The following is a 22,939-nucleotide window of genomic DNA, read 5'->3' as shown; positions in this document are numbered from 1 at the left end:
GGGCCACATAAAATGACATGGCGGGCCACATGTGGCCCGCGGGCCTTGAGTTTGACACATGTGCTCTACTGTATCAAATTGACATAGGAATAACAGAGAGTTGGCCATTCTAAGGTAAAAACCCAGAGCTCATGTTTTGTTTTGTTTTTTTCATCCAGACGGCTTCCCGTGCCCCCCCTGCAATGACACGGTTCCCCCCCTAGGGGGCGCGCCCCACAGTTTGGGAGCCTCTGTCTTAAGCTAACCTGAACTTGAGTTATTGAAGGTGGCATCTTTTATATGCAAAAGATTAAACGCCACACCAATCTGAATTCTTTAGCCAAATTTTCATCTTCAGTGCTAATCAAGCTATTTTTTTTTTTTTTTTATTTTTTTACATAAAGCATTAGATACAGACAGGTACAGAAATAACCTTTTAACTAGTAGGAGTAGTTTGGTTAGGTATTCCCCATACTGTAAACTGTTATCGTAATTTGATTATATGTTGTTAATTATACGTTCTCAAACTGTAATAAGAAATACCTAAACGTCTGTAATATAATTTGCCATTTTGGATTTATTCATGAAAAAAACTCAAACTATTGTGGATGTACTAAAACATTCCTTTTCCACAAAAGTAGTTGTGCATGGGTTGAATTATTCATATGTATATTTCAATATCAATTTCAGCTCCAAACAATGAAAAAGGATGAGACATATTTTTTATTCAAACTTTCTGGCTGCATGCCACATAAAGTATTTTATTTTGTTCTTTAAGTGTGCTAAGTGTCTTGCGTTTCCAAACTCAATGAGTATCTATGTTTATTATACACAGTTATAGATTTGATTTTTTTATTTTTATTTTTTTTTACATAATCAGTTTCCTTGTGTCGCCTAATTTCCTTGTGCTGCCTTCCTACAGACATGGTCATTATTGTAATCTTTGCTTGTCACTTTTGAAATACCAAAATGCTTATTCATACACTGATTACAGCATGATTAGACCTGACTCCTGATTGCAATGATTATGATTAATGTGGCAAACCATGTCCATGTATTGATAAACTGCCTCCCTGTAGTGCTGTCCTCTAAAAACATCAGAATACACTGGTAGATGTTAGAAGATTCACTTTATTCCAGTAATCTAAATATCGGGTCTGGTTTGAAGAGAACCAGACTTATTCTATTAAATATTTTCCCTAAATTTGTTGACAAAACAACAAAATACTTTCTAATTTGCTATTGTTTATAACTGTCTTTATGTCCCTCACTTCTGTTCTCATTATCTTTGTGTCGTCATTTTTCACATATCTGTCTGGAGAGAATCTATTTTAAAGACATTGCTTCTGAAACTGTGCACGTCTCCAGACAGTCTAGGAAAGGACCTTGTCATATTTCAAGGATCTGCAGGTTTTATTGCTGTCAGGCCCTTCATTCTGTGCTTTGATATCCCAGAGATGTCACCTTACAGTCATGGCGATGCTCCATGCGACTCATTTTACACCTTACACCATCAAAGACTTTGAAAAAAACATACCTTTGCTTATCATAATATGAATTATCAGTGCAAATATTGTGCATATGTTTTCATACTATTAAACAGACTTAATGTAAGTATGCTACATCAAGCCTTAACTATGTTATACAGGGCAGGTCCTCTTAAATATGTGCCATTTCTTATAGTGAGAGTATGACGTTTCATTAGATCTGATGATTAATCAAAGACTGTCATAGTAAATGTCACGCTCTATGGGATATTGAGAGCTCTTTTAAGCCCCGCTTCTTTTCAAAATGGACCAGGTCCAGTTCAATCGACACTAATTAGGTCAGGGTGCTATCATATGGGCTTCTAGGCATTGGAGACCTTTCCTAGGCCAGTAATGACTCAGCTCTTACTTGGTTGTTTTGGGTGGAAATAAATGCAGCAAATTTATGTAGTTGTTCAGAAAAGAGCAGTCTTAAAGTTTACCTTGTATTTGTGGACAGTTTGCTCTATTTATACCTAAATCTAATCCAATTTTTTTGGGGGGGGAAATAGACTTAATGCAGATAGTTTATGAAGGGTGTTAAGAAAATAAATTTAAAATATGCTAGTTTTAAAACTTAGCAACATGTCTTGATTGAAATAGCCTAATTATAGTTTTCAGATTAATAACTTATTCTGCCCTATTGACCTTTATGTTACCTGTAGTTACAGCAGACTGTTTGCTAAGACCTTTTGAACTGCCCTTTGTCTGTGTGGGAAACAATCAGGAGAAGTTCCAGCTTTCACACTGATCTGTGAAAAGTCATAAAACAGCAGGAGTCCAGGCCAGTGGAGGAGAAGCTTCGCTTCCACTTTGTTTAGATAAAGGTGACAACTAATGTTTGATCTTGAAAACAAATTGCAGGGAGTTTCTAACTTTTAAGGGGTTCGAGACAGCTCCTGGTTGGATGAACAAAGATGCACCTTATTTCAATAAATTGAAGACAAGAATACGCCTTTGCTATAAAAGTTTGTACACAGGAGTAACAAATCAGATTTGCTCTTGCAACTCTCCAAAGATGTCTTTCCTTTTCTTTCTTTTTTCTTCTTCTTTTCTATTTGTCTCAGGTAAATGAATGTCTGTTTTAGTGTGTTTGAAGTCTGTGTTGTCAATGTGATTTTATACTTTTAAATGTTAGAATAAACTCTGAAAATGTATAACGTGGAGCATTGACTGTCATCTCTGTGTGGCTTTTATTCCCACACATGGAATCATTGAATCCGGGAGCACAAGAGAATATGATGAGCCAGAAGTTGATGATTTTATTCTCTTAAGGGTAACAACATTGAAACTCAGTGGAAGTTACGTCATTTATATGGAGTATACCTTTTTAGTTACATTTGAAAAAAACATTGGTAAAATACAAGGGAAATTAAAATGTATGTAGCTATATTTGCGCAGAATGTCACAATGCATAATTATCTGCATGCTTAGCATTTAAACAAACAGCAAAGCATAAGAGCACCTGCATAAGGGATAGAGGAAGAAACAAGAGAGCAGATTGTGATAATGTGTTCTTGCTTGGATATAAATAATCTGATGAGCTGAATTTGACACGGCAGAAAGATTATGATGAAAAGTATGAGAAAAGTGTGACCTAAAGTTGTTGAAAACTTAAAAGCAATAACATTTATGAAGCTGTGTGTTGTTTACAATGTTTCTCAGACCAAAACAACAGAAACTTACACACTCATTTGAAAGTAAAAGCCTTTAAAATCTTGACAGTTACATCATGTCACCTACTTCCAAAGAATCCACAACTAAAGAGTCAATAAAAGTGTTTCACAGCGAAACTATCTTTCATATTACAGTCTATTTATGAAGATATTTCAAGAATATAGTGGCCCTAAAATCTTTGGGTTTTAGGCCCACTAAAACCCAGAAACCTAATGGGTTTTTGCATCAAAGACAAAAATTGGGAGCTTGTTCTGCAGCCTCTTAGTTTGCTTTTAGACAAGCCAAATTTATTCGGGGGGCAGTCTCAGGGTGGCACCAGTGTCTTTTCAGGGGGGCATAGCAAAAAAAATAAAAGAAACAAAAATACATTGCAATGTTTAAATGTGTCATGTATTAAGTTACACTTGCAGCTCCAGAGCTGAAAGTTGCAGAGCTCTGATCTAGCAGATAAAAACTGTGAACCTGCCTCAACACGGCTAAAGCTAAAAGTGCAACACCTTAGTTTTGTATTCATTGTTGAAGGAAAACTGTGACGATAAAACATTTAATTGTTCCAGGGGAGCAAATAATTACAGTTTCTGTGCCAGTAAATATCATCATAAGAAACTGATTTAGTATAATCTCTTTAGTACAGGGGCCGTAACAGGAGTCATTTCCAGTCCTATGCAGCCACTGGCCCCTGTGTTCACAGCCACCAGTGAATCTGATCTGTGAGCGAAATAACAAATATATTCACAGCTTTTAAAAAAGAGTAAATAGTAATTTAAAAATAGATTTTGGATTTAATAGTGAGCTGGAGAAAAGATGTTAAAATTGAACTCTCCATTGAACTTTCATTAGCATTTTAGATCAGCAGAAAGCTAATCGTTTCAGATAAGTATTTTAAGTAATACAAAATGCAACCTTCTGGCAACTGCTGAACCAGCTGTGTTGACAAATCTTTGCAGAAATGTATACTTTAAGTTTCACTAAATTCCCAAAAGACTGTACCCCGTCTTTTAATTTTTACAAGTGTTTATGGTGAGCCTGAGGGAATTTAGATATTTTCTCCCAGGCTATAATCCACTAGAACTCATCCACAAATCTTTTGACAGCTTTAATTAGATTTTTTTTTCTCTCGTCTTTTTTTTTATTTGAACTGTTGAAGTGCAAAATATGCTCCACACTTTATGATTATTCACTCTAAACACACAAAATTTGAATCACTGTTCTGCCAAATTCCTCATGCTCTTATGAATATTTGAAAGGGAATTAGTCTAAAATGAAGTCAAAATATGTAAATCCCAGTTTTCAGCACCTGTTTGGATTTATCCCACTGCTTTTCTATTCCACACCAGACTGAATCCCATTACATCCCAATTACACAGGCATAATAATAAGTGTTAAATTGACATTATCAGATCCTTGAATGAAGCACCCCCTGCAGATGCATTTATTTCTAATGCTGCTGTCATTAAGCACACATTGAACCTTTTAATAATACACCAGAGAGCTTGTGTCCCTGTGTGGTGAATATGTATTACGATGGTCAAACCTTAAATTATTTTTTTAAAAGATGTATTAAAGGGAATATTCATAAATTTAGAAAGGGATTATATAAAGAAGGTTTGCATGACATGGATGAGGAATAAGATGTGTTGCACAGAGATAATACGAATATGGTTGGCACATTAAAATGTCATTAAAACGTATAGGTGCATCTCAGTAAATTTAAATATTATTGAAAAGCAATTACAACTGAATTAGTTGTAATTCTGTTGTAATTACAACTGTGTACTAATGCATACAGATTCAACATAGTGATATGTGGTAATTAAAAAATATATATATATATACATATATGTATACATTAAGTGCACACACTGAACAGTACATTACTTGTGTGTATTACAGTAATGTTGAAAAAAATCTAACCCCATGTTGCCTCTCTTTCAGGTATTCCAGGGGAACTTCGACAACGACACACACAGAAAGAACGTGATAGATCCCCCAGTCTACGCTCGGTTTGTGCGGATCCTTCCCTGGTCGTGGTACGGCAGGATCACTTTGCGTGTAGAAATACTGGGATGCACAGAACAAGAGTGATGTCTCTCCCTTCTCCATCTTTCTGTCCATCATCCCCCTCTTCTTTGGAATACTGGAATCTATCAAGCAGTTGCTCAAAAATAAACTGTTCAACCTGTAAAAAGAAATTAATTTCCAATTATTATTATTTTTTTTTTCAAGGAATAAGCATCTAAGTGGTGGTGGGGGTCTTGTTAGTTCTTTTGTACAATGATTTCAAACCTGCCTCCTGGTTCACTGTTTCAGTTTCCTACTTAAAAGCGTGATCTTTGTCTTTTTATTCCTCTCAAGAATTGCCATCCTGTTTGGAATGAACTTATGTAAGATATTTGGGTCAGGGTTAGGGGTCAGAATGGGGTCTCACTGTGGTTTTACTGTGGAAGCTATTGTACAGTGTCACTTTTTAACAAAGACGTTAAAACTGTCTGTCGTGCTTCATGGGACATTATTAACCGACTCTGTATCATGACTAAACTGTCCAAGGAAGAAAATATAACAAAACATGTTTTTAATTTCATAATTGAACCCCCCTTCAAGCCATGAATACCCTCAAAGGAAAACATTCATCACAATATTATTAACACACTTGTATTATATGTAAAAGATTAAGAAACTGCATGGTACGTGAATTATAAATGTATATTACAACAAATCATGAAAAACCTCCAGTCCTGAGAGCAAATAGCTTTGAATTAGGGACCTATTTTTATGTGCATTTTTAAATAGTTCTGACACATTACTTTACACTTATAAAAATTTGTGCTTTGTGAGACAACAAGCAAACACTGCAGTTAAAGAGTTTTACTGCAGCACTGACACTGAAGCTTAGGGGCTTTATTTATTTATCTGATTTGTTGCTCCCTATTTCTGATTGTAGCTGGTCTTTTTCTAAAACGGTATCTTCTGTGCTCATTCCTTTTTTCTACTCTATTGTCAGATTTATGAAATATGTTGTAACGTCCTCATGTTGTCTTGGAGATCTAAGATGAATTGATTCAAAAGCTCAGGATAGATATCATTCACAATACTCCCACATATATAACCACTTGAATAATGTTTGGCCAGCTAAGCATACTATAAATTTATTGTACACAGAAAATAGCAGATGAGGGAAAGAAAGAAATTACTGATGTCATCAGCATAATGTACATACATCAAATAGTAAAAGTTTTTTTATGTCTTATAATAAACAAAATATTAATTTGCCAATTTTCAAAAGAAAACAAATGCAGACTGTGTTAATAAAAGTGTGTAATTTGCTCGAACATTGATGATGGGCTATACCAACAGTAGAGAACTCTAGTGTTTATTGCAGGGTACCTAAGTATTAATGTTTTGTGTTAAAAACTGTACTTTTATGTAAAGTAATACTTGCAGGACACAAAACTACATAAAATAATTGCATAGGCATTACAGATGTGCGATAACACCAGTTGCGTCAAAACCTTATAACTTTGTTGCACTATTTTGCATTTCACCAGAGATGCACTGCTTTGGGTTAAACAACATTATTACAGCATCACTTTTCCACATATACATACTGTGGAATAGGCGACGAGATCCCCAACTAAGAAAGGCTGTCATGGTTTTCACAAAAGACCAGGCAGCATACATACCACACAAAGGTCCTAAATCCTAAATTGCTGCAGTTACTACTTATTTTCATACTACGTTGTGTAGAAATTCAGTCTGCACCAACAAAGATTCACTTACCTTTGCAGACTGAGTAACATAGAGGCTCTCTCAGCATTGAGTCGGACCCGTTTTTATTAATTAAGCTAACAATTATTTGACCAACCCTGCCAGCATGCCTAGGTGGGCCCCATGTGGGGAAAAGGAGGGCAGGCCATATGGGTCCCATATGGGTTTGCCCATGTAGGGCCACAGCCCACATGGGGCCTATATGGTGGTGGCTCACATGGGTTTGTCCATTTAGGGCCCATGTAGGGCCCATGTGGGCTGTGGTCCTACATGGGCAAACCCATGTGGGGCCATCGTGGAACCCGCGGACAAACCCATATGGGACCCCTCCTTTGCCCCACATGGGGCCCACCTAGGCATGCTGGCTGGGCAATTAGAGGTACTCATAGATTTTGTATAAAGTAATGACATTTCATTCAAAAATAGGAAAAAATCAATAAGAAAATTGTGATGGTACATCACAGCAGAATTAAATTACTCTGCACCATTAGAACTTAAATTTTACACCCTTTGTCCCAATACGCATACACTGTACAAAATGGAGACTCGTTATATGGAAAACATATAATGTACTTCTGAGATTGGACAGAGCTTGATGTTTCAGAAAATGGTCTTCATTTCTCTACTTTTTGACAGGCATAGACACCATTTTATATTATGTGACAAAATATCCGGCAAGTTAAGAAACAGTGTCATTGTTTCTTTTAAATTTATACAGATTTTTCCTGCATAAAGTCGCTTTTTCTGTTTGGGTAGGCTATTCTGTGGTTAAAATTTGGTCTGCCAAATTTATTGAGTGCTACATTCAGATATGTGCCACATATGATTTCATTTACGGTTCGTCGGCTGTCAAAAGTTCTCTAAACAGCCAAATAATTTGACTGCATGTTTTTCCTCTAATGACCACAGTTGTTTACATTATTTCATCTGAAAACCTGCAAGTTAAAATTGACTTCAAACATTTTCCTACTTAAGCCTGTCCTAAAATAGTCAAGAGCACATGTGCAAAATTTCAATAAAATTTACGTAGTGTGGTTTTGTACCGGGAAATTTTTTTAAGTAAAAAAAATCTACCAGTAATGTTTGTAATAAGTTGGAAAAGTGGAGCTGATCTGAGCATACGCAGTATATAAGACACTTATGTGATACCCTTCTACTCTGTAATGTCGCAGATATGAAAAGGAATGACTTTGAACAATTCACTTGTGTAAGTTACACTGAACGCCTTTTGCTGTAGATCGTCATTGTGTGAAAACTGTTCTTAGTGTGAATCATTGACTGCCACTCTGTAGGTTTGTGAGCAGAGAATAAATGCATTAATTGTGTCTCACAATTTTTTTTTTGGCTATTTAAATTGTGACCCATAAATGCTTTATTGCCAAATAACTGTCGTGGCCAAAATCTGGACTGATCAATCTTTGTTACTGGCTTTTACTTTCAGCATGTATGATGGAGCAGGGCTGCTACAAAGTTTTCAGGACGTTTGCATGATGTACAGATGAAAACAGTACAGTATAACAAAGATGTCCACACCACACAATCTTTCTTCATATATATCTGCAGTGTAACTCCTTTTTACTTTACACCTCTTGTCAGTTTGTCTTGCACATTGTAAAACTTCATTTAACATGAACAAAATGGAAGCAAAGTGAGAAGCCATGCTGTCTTTGTATTTCTGTGTCATCTGTTCACAAATTGTTTCTTACCTCCTATGTCTACATCTAGAAAAGTAAGCAGTTTGAACACTGATTAGGTTTAAGCCTGCATAGGGGGGAGAGACTGTACAGTAAAAAAAAAAATTGCTTCAAACAAACTCTTTCAGTTTGACAAATAAAAACATATGTGTGAAAATAGTGTTGACTCTTCTTTTAACTTGACAGCATACCTTGTCATCCCTTTAGTAAAGTTAATTGAAAATGTGTTCATACTTTTTTCTTCAAATTTTGTCATGTTGGAAAACACAAACTTCCATGTATTTTACTATTCTCTGATAGACCAACACAAAGTACTGCATAATTGTATAGGAGAAGATACACCCATCCATTCATTGTCTATAGCTCACTCAGTCATTGGGAGAAAGGCGGACAAATGATGGACAAATCACCAGTCCATCTCAGGGCAACACAGAGACACATAGGACAAACAACCACACACCTAATAGCAATTTACAGAGACCACTTAACACAGTAGTCATGGCTTTGGACTGTGGAAGGAAACCAGAGAACCCAGAGGCAACCCATACATGCACAGCGCAGAAAGACCCGGACTTGAACCCAGAGCCTTCTTGCTGGAAGGCAGTGAAGCTGGAGATGATGCATGGTTTTCAAACTGTTTACAAATAAAAGTCAGAATATTCCCCCTTAAGTATGGTACTTCTACCTAAAAACGTTTGTGAAATCAAATGTCTTCAGAAATTACCGTTAGGGTAAACAGAGTCCAGCTTTGTGAAATTTAATCTCTGTGTATTGTAAATACTGCAGGTCTTTGAAGGCCTCAGAAGTTTCTGTGAGAACATGAGTAGATAAACAGCATCATGAAGACCAAGATGCACAGCAGACAGGGTAGACATAAAGCTGGGGACATGTTTAAAGAAAGGTTTGGTTATAAAATAATATCCAAGGTTTAAGATATCTCATAGTACTCCGTTCAATCCATCATATTAAAATGGAGAACTGCACAGCTGCACACCTCCCAAGACAGGGCCGTCCACCTAAACTCACAGGCCACGCAAGGACAGCACAAATCAGAAAAGCTTAGGGGAGAGACTGTCAACTATACAACTAGTATCTGTTCACTCAACAAATCTAGGTCTTATGAAAGAGTGGCACAAAGAAAGCCTTAAGAAGTCATATTCACAGATAGCCTTGAGCCATGTGGGGCATCAGGGGTGAAGGGAAAGAGTAGGGGTACCACAAACATGAAAGAAATATCTGATTATGATATAAAAATATAATTTTTCAGGGTGTTTGCTCTCTTATATAGTCCTATAATTAAATTTTGCTTTCTACACACATGGACTGAATTGAGAGATTAAAGTATCAACGTGTGCAAACCTGAGTTCCAATAAGATACAGATAATCATGGGGAGTGTAAAAATAAACCTTATTTGACTAAGAACGGGGATGATTTTAATAACGTTGCCTTTCGTAGATGATTTTAGGTATTTTTATAGTCAACAGACTGTTCTTTTGTCTTGTGCATAATAAACAATCTTACTTTACAGATTATCTCAATTTTGTAAGGGCCATTGGGTATTTATAAATTATTGCAGTTGCAAAACCATTATCAGCTTAAAATGTTAACTTTGCTAATTCTTCTCTGCCACTTAGTTATCAGCTCACTCCATTTACATTGTGGTATTATTAAAACATGTAAATCTGTGAGTCTTGCTGAAATTCAATCTAATTAGCAGACAGAGTTGTAATAGAAGGGCAGTAAGTTCAAGTGAAGAATAGAGCACCTGAAGTTCATTTTTGTGGATCAACAGCCTAAAGAAGATGGGTTTAATTAGCACAAATATTCTGCTCTGTAAAGTAACTTGATTTAAGCACAGAATGCAAAACAACATGATGATCCAAAGACTAGGTAGCTCATAAAGCCAATCCAGGAACCAAGAATTCTGCAGCAAGGACAAGGTCATAAGTTTTTTCCACACCCACAAAACACATGTGGACTGAACAATCAAGCTCTTATGATCTCTACTAAAACTCCACAACCTGGTTAAAGGCCGTGATTTATGTCTGATTCAATTCTATTTTAGAATTGCGTCTCCCGGGGTGGCTGCATGTTAGCATTCCAATTTACCTACATTCCGATTTTTTTCTTCTTTAAAGCTTTGATTTCTGTGTTTCTAAGAAGAATTTTTTTTTTTTTGACCATTATTCTCTCTGGGTTTACATCCTGTTCAAATGGGTGGACTGTTGCAAATATATATATATATATATATATATATATATATATATATATATATATATATATATATATATATATATATATATATATATATATTTTTTTTTTTTTAACTTTGCTCATTTGTTTGGATGATTTCTAATCATAGCAACAAAATGGGTTACAAGGATCAGCTAATTAACATTGCAAAAGCTGAAATGAAGTTGAAGCCAGAAGATTTTAACCAGGCCTCACTCTCTGCTATTCTACCAATGTTTCCAACAATTTGTCAGCTGCTCCACCAGAGAAAACAAGAGCCTTTCTTTTAAGCAAATGTCAAGGATTCATAGATCTGCATCGCAAAAGCTCCTCTGGGAAAATCAGATCACAGTCTTGTTTTTCTATGCTCGCAATATGAACAAATGTTCAGAGACAACCTGTGAAGAAAAGAAGAGTGAGAAAGTGGTCTGAAGAAGCTGAAAAAGCCCGAGACTGGACTTCTCCTTGCCCACATGAAGAGGACATCAATACCATGACTGAGTGTGTAACTGACTCCTACGGTCCTAAGCCTTGTGGGCTGGGCTGTGTGCCTACCCTTTTTATTTCCTCCTTGTTCAGGTTATTGTGCTATGGATCAGAACCTCATTCCATATCCTTCCATTTTCTCTCTAGGCTCTCTCTCTGCTCTACCAGAGCATGATGCATGGCATTCTGCTCTGTTGCTGGGCCTCATCTCCTCCTCATGCACATTTGAGTTTATTTTTGCATCCCAACACTCAAATACATGTATTTGCATTACACCACCAATTCTAGCATTCCCACTTGTTAGAATGGCCCTTAGAGGCTGGAGGAAGTAGGAGACTTGAGGCAGAGAAACGGTCAATCCCACTGGGTGTTTATTCACCAACATTTAACAGACAAACAACCCTGCTTTACAACATCCAAGGGTCTCAGCAGCAACAACCAATGTGGCCAACTTGCAGCCTTTTATAGTCCCTGGCTGTTCCAATTAACAAACCCACCAAGAAACAGGGTAAAACAAAATACATACACACAAACAAACTTTGACAAAAATGACCAAATCTTCAGAATAATATACATTACCAAATGCTACTCATTTTAAGCATCTCTAAAAACACATCTCTATTGATAAAAATATAAATCCAACATTAAATTTATAAAGTGCATAGCTCTACTGCTCCCCTTCTTCCATCTGCTTTGGTCTCTTCTGGAACCTTTAAAAGGTGCTCAGGCCCCTGGGGAATCTTTTAGCCTGAACACCCTGCAGAGGAAGAGACAGAGGTAAGCCACACCCACACAAAGCCTTCAAACATTTCAGTCCATTTCAAACAATCACAATACTTATATTATCCCTTTGTTTGCTGTATTTTAACAGGACACCATCAGTTCCAGCTGAGATGCCACTGCATAAAAACACACAATCAATAAAATACTTCAATCTGTTTGTATCCGTTTCTTTTATCATTCAACATGCATTTCTTTTATCATTTAACATACATTTTAAGTGTTGTACAGCCAAGTAATGAAGACCTTCATTACACCACTCCATTGTAGTTTTTATTTACCTTATAACTGATCTTTAATAAAGATTTCTTTGTGGCATGGTTTCCCATTTTCGTCGTGAAACAGACGGTCATAACACCAACTATATAAACTTCTTGTGGATCCCCAAAAGAAGTTCCCCACCAAAACAACGAGACACCTCTGTGCTAAACCCTGGATCACCTGAGTTCTGAAGGAACTGTTAAACAAGAAAGAAAGAGTCTTCAAGGAGGGATAGAGGGAATTATTGAGGAGAATACAGAAACAGCTCAAAGTCAAAATTGGAGACAGCAAAGAGAATTGCAGGAAGAACCAAAAGAACAAACTACAAGGGAACGATATCAGGTGGTTGGTCAGGGATGAAGAAGATTACAGGCTTCAAGCAAAAATAGGATCAGATAGATGGGAATCTGAACACAGCAAATGAAGTGAGCACATTCCCCAACAGCTTCAGTTCTGGAACAAGCTCAGATTCATTCTGTCTTGTTCCCAGGAAAACCAACATCCCACCGTCCTTTGACCCACAACTTTCCTGTCACACACCAGACGTTTCATCTTCCACCTTAGTCATGGACTTCTTTTTCTACAAGTTTGTCTCCAACCAAATCAGGAGATGCTGCAGATGGTATCAGATAGTGTCAGGGTCAGAGTCCTGAGCACCTGTACAGAGCAGCTCTTTGGCCCACATGAGTGAGGAAACAAGCTCATCTCAGGACCCCCTGCAGTTTGCTTATCGACATGGAGTTTGAGTTGAAGATGCTAATCATACTTCTTCAGCAAACCCACTGGATAAAGCAGGCAGCACTATGAGGATCATGTTCTGTTTTTCAACTGTATTTAACTAAATCAGTCAATTGGCTGATTTGACAGAAACTCCAGAAGACATAGGTGGAGGCCTCAACAATTGGCTGGATCAATGGCTACCTGACTAAAAGACCACAGTTTGTAAGACTGTGACCACCTGCCTAACCAGGTGGTCAGCAATACCGGAGGGGGACTGTACACTCACCATTCCTTTTCACTCTATAAACTGCTTTGTGGCATATTGTAGGAATAAAATATTAGAATACCTTTCTGAGAGGCATTTGAATTTTTTCTCCATCCCCATTTCTTTTAAGACCATCCATTTTCTCACACTACTGAAGACATACATTTCACAATCCTAAGTGGGATAAAAGCATCAATTGTAAATTTTACTTTCAAGTGACTGAAAAACTGGTAAATTATAGAGCTGTCAGTGACTGTTTGACAGAAGAAAATAACCACAGACACTGCTTCACCATGATGAACCATCAGCCAAATATTGACGCTCATACTTGTAATAATTATTATTCCATGGAACAGCTACATGAGACATCCTTAGTCACTGTTCTGGTCCATCTGGGAAATCTTTGGTGGCCCCTTCCAGTTTATATTTGGAACAGTACAGCATTGCTACTGTTCAATCTGTAAACAGTGCTCCTCAATTTATGGGCTAAATTCATTTGCATTTGTCTATTTCTTGGATTGAGCATTGAGGGCCAGCCAGTTTCACATGTCCTGCGATAATGATATCTTGTTTGTGTAGTCTTTGGGGGGTATTTTTGGCAGAGCTGGGCCAGTCTTGTGAGGACAATTTTTCCCCTAGTAAAAATGATACATGTTATTTTTGCTCCAGTTGTACCTAAGATCATTTAAAATAGATGATAATTGCTAAGAAAGAGCATGAAAACATGAAACTATTCAGGGTTCATCATATAAGGCTTCCGCTTAAACACCCAGCTCTACTGCACCACAAAAAGCATGAGACCAGAACAACTACACCTAGCATTAGTAGCTAAAATGAATTAACAGAAAACAATTTGTGATCTCAAGTGAAGAGGAAATGCTACAAAAAAATATAATAGTAATAGCATCCTCTGAAAAATAAAATATTTTTAGTGGGGTTGTTGACAAGACTCGAAAGTGTGTAATTTGGTAATGAATGATTGAATTGTTGCACAGTATCAGTGAGGGGTTTTAAAATGGAAACTATTTTCTATGACATGTTAAGAAAAATTTTGTAGTAAATTTAGGGTGCAAGAGACAGAAAGAGCAAGACTTTCAGCTGATACCAGGAAGTCCGAATATATATAGCTAAAGTATGTATTATTCTTTGGAGCTTTCAACCTCTGTCTGCCACAGAATGTATAAATTTTACCAGCGTTTTGGAAATCGCAGAATTAATGTAAGGTACAGGGGACACATAGAAAAACCCCTGAAATAATTATAACAGTACTAAACATATCTAATCACCTTTTTGAGAAGCTAAAGCCATGTTAAGATATTATTTTTGTGTTTGTTTTTATAGAAAACAAATACTATTTTAATTTTGAAGGACAAAAAGAAGGTGACAGTAGAGCGACTTTCTGAACTAACACTAGCATTGTAGAAGTTATTCTGGCATACAAGCACTGTTTCTCAGCAAACTGAGCAAAGTGTTTTCTCTACATTGGAAAATGCAAAATAACGGTGACTGAGAGCAAGTACAACACAATCACATAACAAACTCCCACAGCTGAGCGAAGGTTTCCATACGACATCCGTTTGATGCTCATCCTCCAAAACCCTCAGCGTTACCTAGTAGGAAGAAGCTTTAAACCTGTAGTTTTAACCTCTGAATGACCTGAATTTTTAAAGATAACCCCTTTTTAGTTAGACAGGTGTTTATGTTTTGGGGAAAAAAAACAAAAAACAGGCTAAGGATAAAAATGATTTTATAAAACTTTTCTGAAAAATTTTAATTTTATTTCTTCAACACTTTGAAACGATAGCAATAACTTTTATTCGCTCCAGGCTCTGCTGCTCTCTCAAGTAGATCCTTAGATGGAGTACATATGCTCCAGGTATAACTGTGTATAAAGGAGCATCTGTGTTAAAAATAAAAAATAAAAAAATCAACAGATTGTGACTTATAGGGGGTTGTTAGGTGTGTTGGATACCACTGTTACCTCACAGCAAGTAGTTCTCCGGTTTGAATCTTGGCTCTGCAGGCCTCTATAAGCGGATGCCAGGGAGAACTGATAGAAACATGTTCCCCTTATATATGTTTTCTCCACCTTTACTCTGACTTCTTCCTGTAATTTTTATTATTCAATACTGAAATCACATCAGTCTTTTAAGAATATATGACCATATATACTGTATTTCAAAAATAGAGTAAATTGATTCCTTCAGAGGCTTTGCAAAAAATTTAAAAAAGCTTCTTGTTCTACAGCTAAAAGGGAACAAACATTTTAACCGTTACATATTCAACATCATTTAAGAACAAGAACCAAATCTAATGTGAGATAAAAAGAGAAAATCAAACAACAACCTGAAAGATCTCTGTCAAAATTATTTTTACTTCAGAGAAGTTGCCATTTTGCTGCCTAAAATTTGCATACAAAATGCATCTTGATCAGGTGGTGTGAGTAAGCTCAGATGAAAATCTTCAAACTAATAGGAATTATTATACACTAAAATATTTCATTAGCCTTTGTCACGGGGAATAAGGATAACAAAAAATGTATTCTGTGGTGTCATGCTGGTTCTGATTGTTTGCAAAGCTAATTGTAGGCTACATACTGTGCTAAGTGTGAAGTATAACGTACTGTTGATCTTATGTGGTTCCTACAAAGAACCTGATATCACTTCTGTGCTGTTTTAAAGTAATATAATTTTACACTGACACTTCAGCACTGAAATAATGCATTATTTATTCTATTTTATTTCTCTTAATAAATCTTATCAAGAATACGAACTTAAGTCGTAGTTTGAGGCAAATACCTCAAACTATTTGAGGTATTAGTTTGAGGTATTTGAGGCAAATATCTCAAACTACGACTTAAGTAAATTTTAGCCATTCTTGATCAACTTTACTCATATAGTACATTTAAATATGGTTCTCACTATCCAATGTGTTGTACATAATCTCCAAACATAAAATGCTTCAAAAAATAAAAAGTTAAGTGACATATAAATAGACATGAAAAACCTTAAGACAATTTGAAAAATTAGTTGGTTTGAAAAACCAAAATAAAAAGGTAAAATTATAGACAAAACATAACAATAATGATTGAAGGAGCATTAGACAAATGTTTTTTTTGTTTTGTTTTGATTTTTTTTACAGATATAAAGTAGCAATTCTAAAGACTGTATCTTTTGAAGATTCATTTAGGGCATTAACCACAATCAGCAGAACATTGCAATAAACTGTGTGACAGAAAGGAAACAAATCCAAAGACATGGGGAGTGAAATGATGCAATCATGTTTTTCAATGCCAGTAAGAAGTTTTTGTTTCAGTTATTTTGGACAAGCTGCAAACATAATGATTAAGACTGAGGAAAACCCCTCGGGCATATAGAGTTGACGTGGTGTAGCTGTTGCTGAATGACTACTTCTAGACAAAAAAAGTATTAAAATGTTTATTCTTATTAGGTGATAGCTATGTTTTAATGGTAAAGTGGAAGTGATTGAATTATCTGTGATTATAGACATAGATTATCTGAATTTATTGCTTAGCTGACAGACCCTGATGGGTTATGTTTGCCTATTTAGTTGCATGTTAATGCACTGACATGATCTGATCAGTGAGGACAGACTTTAATGCCAGGTGTGAATTGTTGTTGTTAGGCTGATCTATTTACATCTAAATCACCAAAGGCACTAAAAAGGTCTGAATAGAGACCATGTTAATGATGAGGTACATTTAAGAGAGTGGCTGATGAACCTAGGAAAATAAATTAAATCCAAATGTGGAGAGCAGCTGCCTAGAATCTCTTCACTGAACTTTATGGATATATTGTTTATTTCCTGCTTTAACTCTTCATAGAGCTACCAGATAGGGAACAAAAATACAACTCCAGTTTTCTGCCAAAAGAGAAGACTTGTGGATTTGACAGCGCTGACTCTTAACCTGGGAACTGGGTTTAGATACTGGCAGCCTCACATTGTAAACGTGTCAGTCTCTCATGTTTTCTGCTTAAATTTTTAACATTGCAAGGGAAGTGAATGTTAAAAACAATAGATTTACAAGGATAGAAAACACAACAGAATAGGAAGGTGAGGGAGAGAAAAACAACTAAAATGTCATGCCATCCAGAGATGACATCCTTATTTCCAGGATTGAATGCGTGATAAATGGGTGATGACCACTCTGGGAGATGGAGGTGACAAGAACTTTGCTGCAGTGTATGAAACATGCATGAGTGAACCTCCAGTGAGCTTCCAGTTCTTGTCGACTAATAGTCAAGAGTCTCTGAGAGACACCTGTTTCAAACCCTTATAATGCCTGAACAGAAATATGTCCAAAAATATTCAGAACTGCAGGCAATACCTGCAGCCTGGTGGAAAGTTTCAGAAACAGAGAATATGGTTCTCAGAGACCTGAACATGTCTAGATGTATGCATTTGAGACTTCCTAGTGAAACTACAAATTACATTTTCCAAAGTTATTAATTAGAAGTGGTATAAGACTTGAAGATAAACTTAAATTTGACAAATCACAATGATCAGAATTAACCATTTTATTTTTCATTTACTTAATACACTGTGCTGTTGAAGCAATAATATCTCTTCAAATGATTCACAGCTTCTTCAAAATAAATACATTACAGGTTTTGCAGAACTTACTTTTTATCTTGCTTGTATGCCTGAGTATGTGTGTAACCACTACTTAATCGAATTAGCAATGAATTCAGTAGTAAAGTCACTTATGCTCTAGGGTCACACAGAAGTTTTAACAACTCACGTTTATCCTCCCACCCACAAAAAAATAATAATACTCCAGATAACACCAATTACCAACAAATAAAAAAATAAATAAATAAATAAATTGTCCACCCTTACAGAAATGTTCAAAAATCAGGGTAGTTTTCTAAACTGTAGCTTTAAAGCTCACTTCAACACTTTTTTTCCAAGGATAAAATTCCAGTTAGTCCTTCACTATAATAGTTCAGTCAGTCAGCTCCGTCAATGTGCACATAAGTTGTCAGTTAAAAAAAAAATGTTTATGAACAACTAGTTTGTGGAATTAAATAAAAGTTAAAGAATTGGGGGCCCCCTTTTTGTTCAATAAGCTTACCGTTATCCAAGCAAAACATCCAGCTCCAGAAGACCAAGATGGCGGCGGGACCCTCCTGCTTCTGGAACTCCACCGGCTCGTTCAGATATCAGTCGTAAAAAAAAAAAACAGCCTGCATGCAGCGTTAACCGCTCATGCACAGAAATCAGCGAGATCTTTCAATTACTTCTTTCTCGGTGAAAACTGTGGAGCTACACTTCATACTCCGGTTGTTGTTTTTTTGTTGTTGTTGTTTTTTTTCCTCCAGTTCTATAAAAACCGAGCAACGTTAGCTCCAGCTAGGTAGCCATTCTACGTAAGCACAAGAAAATAAAACGACAGACTCACCGGAGAAATCCCAGAAGAGAATGTACATCGCCCAATTAAATAAACAGAATTATTCCGTGTCACAGCAGCAATTATGAGTAATCCCAGTAAAGAAAACTTCTCTACTTCTGCTTAAACGTGCCTTAGTCTACTACGTAGTCTGCCATTTATTTTTCTTCTCTTTTCTGCCTTATTCTTCTTCTCTGACCGACACGGGAGAATGTGGGTCTAGAGCCCTCTACAGGACATTAAAAGAACTAACAAAAAAAAAACATAAAACATACAGATCCGCACAGTTTATGGGGGCTACATGAGGGTAACATTTTAAGCTGTGTCAGTGATGACACAGCTTTAAAAGATTTGTGAATGAATCCAGTTGCCATATTTAATCAGATATTTAGATATATATATTTTTTATATTGTTTCACGATTTCTTGCAAAAGCTTTTATAAACCTTGACTATTTCCATATTTTTTCAGGTTGGATTCACAAAGGGCCCCTTTACTCTAATCAGTCCACAATCCAGTGTAGCTGCCTGCCTTCACAAGCCACCTAATTGTAAAACAGAGTCCAACTGTGTGTAATTTTATCTAAGGATGAATCCAGCTGTTATGTGAAGGTCTCAAATATTTAATCAGAGAGACAGTTAAGAGGGCAATTGTTTTGCAGAAGATTTGCAGAGATCCACAGCTCGGGTTGAATTATTAGTTGTGCACGCTACATACTGTGTAGGATGAGTAACAAGAAGAAAGACGTTGTTGAGGCCAAGTAGGCGACAGTAAATACAGGATAACTCAGTAAGAGCATTTGTTGAAGGCCAAAAAAGATTTGATTCATAAATGGAAGTTCATATTTTTGCAGGATGAGCCAGAAATGTAGTTTCAGTCACGAGTGTCCAACTCCAGTCCTTGAGAGTCCTTGAGAGATACTTTACAGTATCTTTCAATGCCTCCCTTTTCTTACACACCTTAATCAAATGAACCACTTATTACAAGGCCTCTATGTCCAACAAAGCTTAACATCATACTTGCTTCCCACTTTGTCCAATTTTTATTTTCATACATTTTTCATACAGTAAATTTGACTATATGTTTTAAGAACCCAGCCTATTATCTGTAGCTGTAGGAAAACAAATACTCACAAGGTCGTTTGCACTGATCCAACCCCATGTTATCAGTGAATGCTGAGTGGTGTTCTGGACCTATAAATAAATGCAGAAGCTTTTGAACATTGTACAATTGTGTTTGTCCATTGTTGCCCATAGGCTTATAAATGTTCTTATAAAAAGCTTTTTCAGTTGGTGGTTCAAATAGGCCTGCCCACTCCGGAGCCCCCTGTGGACCCAATTAGAATCAAACAATGCAAACAAATCCCCTCTCAATAGTGTTGGTGTGGATTGGACATTTTTATCTGCACTGATAGGGTGTGCTGAAAGCCATTATCAGCAGATTTATTTCGAAGTAATACGTTCGCCTCTTGATTCGGAGGATTTTGAGTTTTCTTTATTAAAAACATCAACTTTGACATGTAAACACACCCCATAATATCCTATTTATGCGGTTTCTAGGCATGTGCACTCACTCCTTTTTTTCTGCATGGATTGTTTTTATTCCATGTAAAACTTGTACTTTATAAGTTAATATTTAAATGGGCATGGGCATATACTTTTCAAAGTATCATACGATGGTTTTGGAAAATTGTTTTTAATGTGTGTTGACTTTGTTGTAATTTGAACAGCAGTTTAAAAAGTATTGAGATAATCTATTATATGTTGATGGTAAAAAAGCATAAAAATTGAACATTACACCAAACTAATGTGATGTGTTTTCAGTGTATCACAAAAAAGTAACTCCAACAGAACACCGACTAAAGCTTCGCAATTTCTCACTTCTTCATGGCATCCCCATTCTTGAGAGACGTGCTGCTTGCAAGGCGATGAAATCCAAAGTTGACGCATGTGTCCCTGGCATTGCTCAAGATTAATCTCATAATTACATTCCTGGTAGCAGATGGCATGTCGTGGTGGTTGAATTGTTGTTTGGAGTTTGCAGGGATGTAAATCACAAGCCAACCAGTCTGCTGTCAGTCAAATCCCTTGTATGCAATCCCCGGCTTGACACGGCTTGTACCAACACCTGAAGTGAGTACGGAAAACGGAAGAAGAGCCTTGCAAAGATGAATCCAGCCCGGGTGAACAGAGGACGGACCAGTTAAAGTTGCTCTCATGGAGAAGCAGCTATACAGCTCTAGAAATCATTAAGAGACCACCTAAAACTCACTAAATGAATGAAAACTTGTTTATGTCTCTCTTAATATTAGTTGCTTACTCTGTTATACTGAAAAACTATAAACTTAAGAAATTTCTGTCATGTTTTTGACCAGATCTAAAAGTTAAGATATACTCTTTGGAAATAGGGTTGCAAAAAAGAACATTTCCTTGTAGTTATGAGATGAAAAGCTCATAAATGTAATGACTGGAATTTAAAGGTTCAGTCAGCTAATACTACTGACTGAAAAAAGTCTGATTTCTTGCAGGTATATTTCAGTATATCCATATATCATATATCCTCAAACAGAAATGCATTCAGGAGGACATTGATTACTGCAGGGTTTCTGACGCCACATCACCTACATGTGCTGCTGATGTCCTGCATCTACCTCATGCACAGAATATTTCTGTGACCCTGGAAAGTATAGATTGCATTTTAGCTAAGAGCACATGACTAATGAAGCAACATATTTAAGCATCTGAACTACATAAGGTGAATTATAATATTGATATTATGGGATAAATTTAAAGCAATGTGTAAACTAGTTCCCCCTTCATCGTTACCAGCTAAAATTTGGCTCCATCATCAGACTTGACACTTATATTTAGACAGAAAATGCAAAATGAAAAACACAACACTTACACTGAAATAAATTGTAGTAAGTACTGAAAAAATAATGTCAGCTAAACCAATAAACATTTACATTTAGTAAGAAAAGTTTTTCTTTTCATTGATGTTTCTAAGCAAAAATGGAGCTGTAATTTTACCAGAGGTGAAAGTATCATTGTAACTTCATAACAGAGTACTTTAAATTAAAACATCAGGCTGCTGCTGATGGGAATTCATATCCTTTCTTTCACTGGTTGTTTAAATTCACAGACTGAAGGGAGAGTGACCAAATTATCATCCAAAAAAAGTGAAATTTGGTATGAATCTGTGCCCAAAATCAATCTTGAGAGGCAATGGAGGATGATGAAGAAGCAAATGTGTAGTAGGGATGTAACGGGGAAAGGAAATAGCTTTGATGCCTGCAATCTCTGTCTGGTCAATCAGCAATCAGAGTTCACTGGAACACTAATGAGAGCTTTTTCTACTCAGGTTTCAGCAGCGCTGCTACAGATGTAGATGCAGTATGACAGTTAAATCATACAGGAATTGGGCTACGTGGTGCTCTTCGGAAATGAGCCGCAGAGTCACTCTGATTTGAAGGGTCATTTGAGGAAAAGACAATATTGTATCCCTGCAGGTACAATGTCATGCGAATCAGAGGAGAGTAGCAGGCAAATGATATTTATCACATGCTTTTCCACGCCCTTTGGGTGCTTTTTCATAATACTCCAATTTTTATAAGAAATTATAAAAGTTGCGATGTCTTGTCAAGATTTTAATTTATGCTTTTTTTTTGTCTGTTATTGTCTAGTTTATTATTTAAATAAAGTGTCACACACTTCGACCTTGTGTTAAATATTGTGAAAACCTCTGCTAACAATAAACAAACCAAACACCAGTAGCTGGAGCTATGGCTATAATATGTCCAAGTGTGTAATCGAGCCATCTGTTTGAATCTGTATCTCTGTATATCTGGTGAAAACAATTTGTCTCCACTATGTGGACCACAGTAGAAAGAGAAAACCCTAACAATAACCGCATAAAATGTGCTGGTACCCTGCAGAGATAGTGTTTTAATAAAACTGTCTTTTTGTGTATGTTGTCTGTGCTTGAAATCACTGACTGGGATATGTTTGAGTGAAAGATCAAATGTGAGGTATGCTTTAACAAAACAGTCCACTAAAAATATTAACTAAATTTGCACAATTCCTCCTGGGTGGTGAAATGGTTGTTACCTGAATTAATCAGAATGGACTCGGCTGTCAGTTGTAGC

At 36.4% G+C, this 22,939-nt stretch overlaps 1 protein-coding gene across 4 annotated transcripts in view; it reads left to right on the top strand.

The window, feature by feature from the left end:
* The window catches only part of edil3a (EGF-like repeats and discoidin I-like domains 3a), a 136,421-nt gene extending 129,794 nt beyond the window's left edge, over nucleotides 1-6,627 (top strand). For all 4 annotated transcript variants that reach the window (XM_007562314.2, XM_016676703.1, XM_007562333.2 and 1 more), the window contains one exon: nucleotides 5,118-6,627. In XM_007562314.2, coding sequence (XP_007562376.1) covers nucleotides 5,118-5,267 — 150 coding nt within the window. In that variant the 3' untranslated portion in view covers nucleotides 5,268-6,627. The remainder of the gene's footprint in view (nucleotides 1-5,117) is intronic.
* The last annotated feature ends 16,312 nt before the right edge of the window (nucleotides 6,628-22,939 follow it).

Source organism: Poecilia formosa, unplaced genomic scaffold (genome assembly GCF_000485575.1).
Source record: "Poecilia formosa unplaced genomic scaffold, Poecilia_formosa-5.1.2 Scaffold5, whole genome shotgun sequence".
In the NCBI taxonomy this organism is placed as follows: Eukaryota; Metazoa; Chordata; class Actinopteri; order Cyprinodontiformes; family Poeciliidae; genus Poecilia; species Poecilia formosa.
This window is presented reverse-complemented; position numbering and strand designations above follow the sequence as displayed.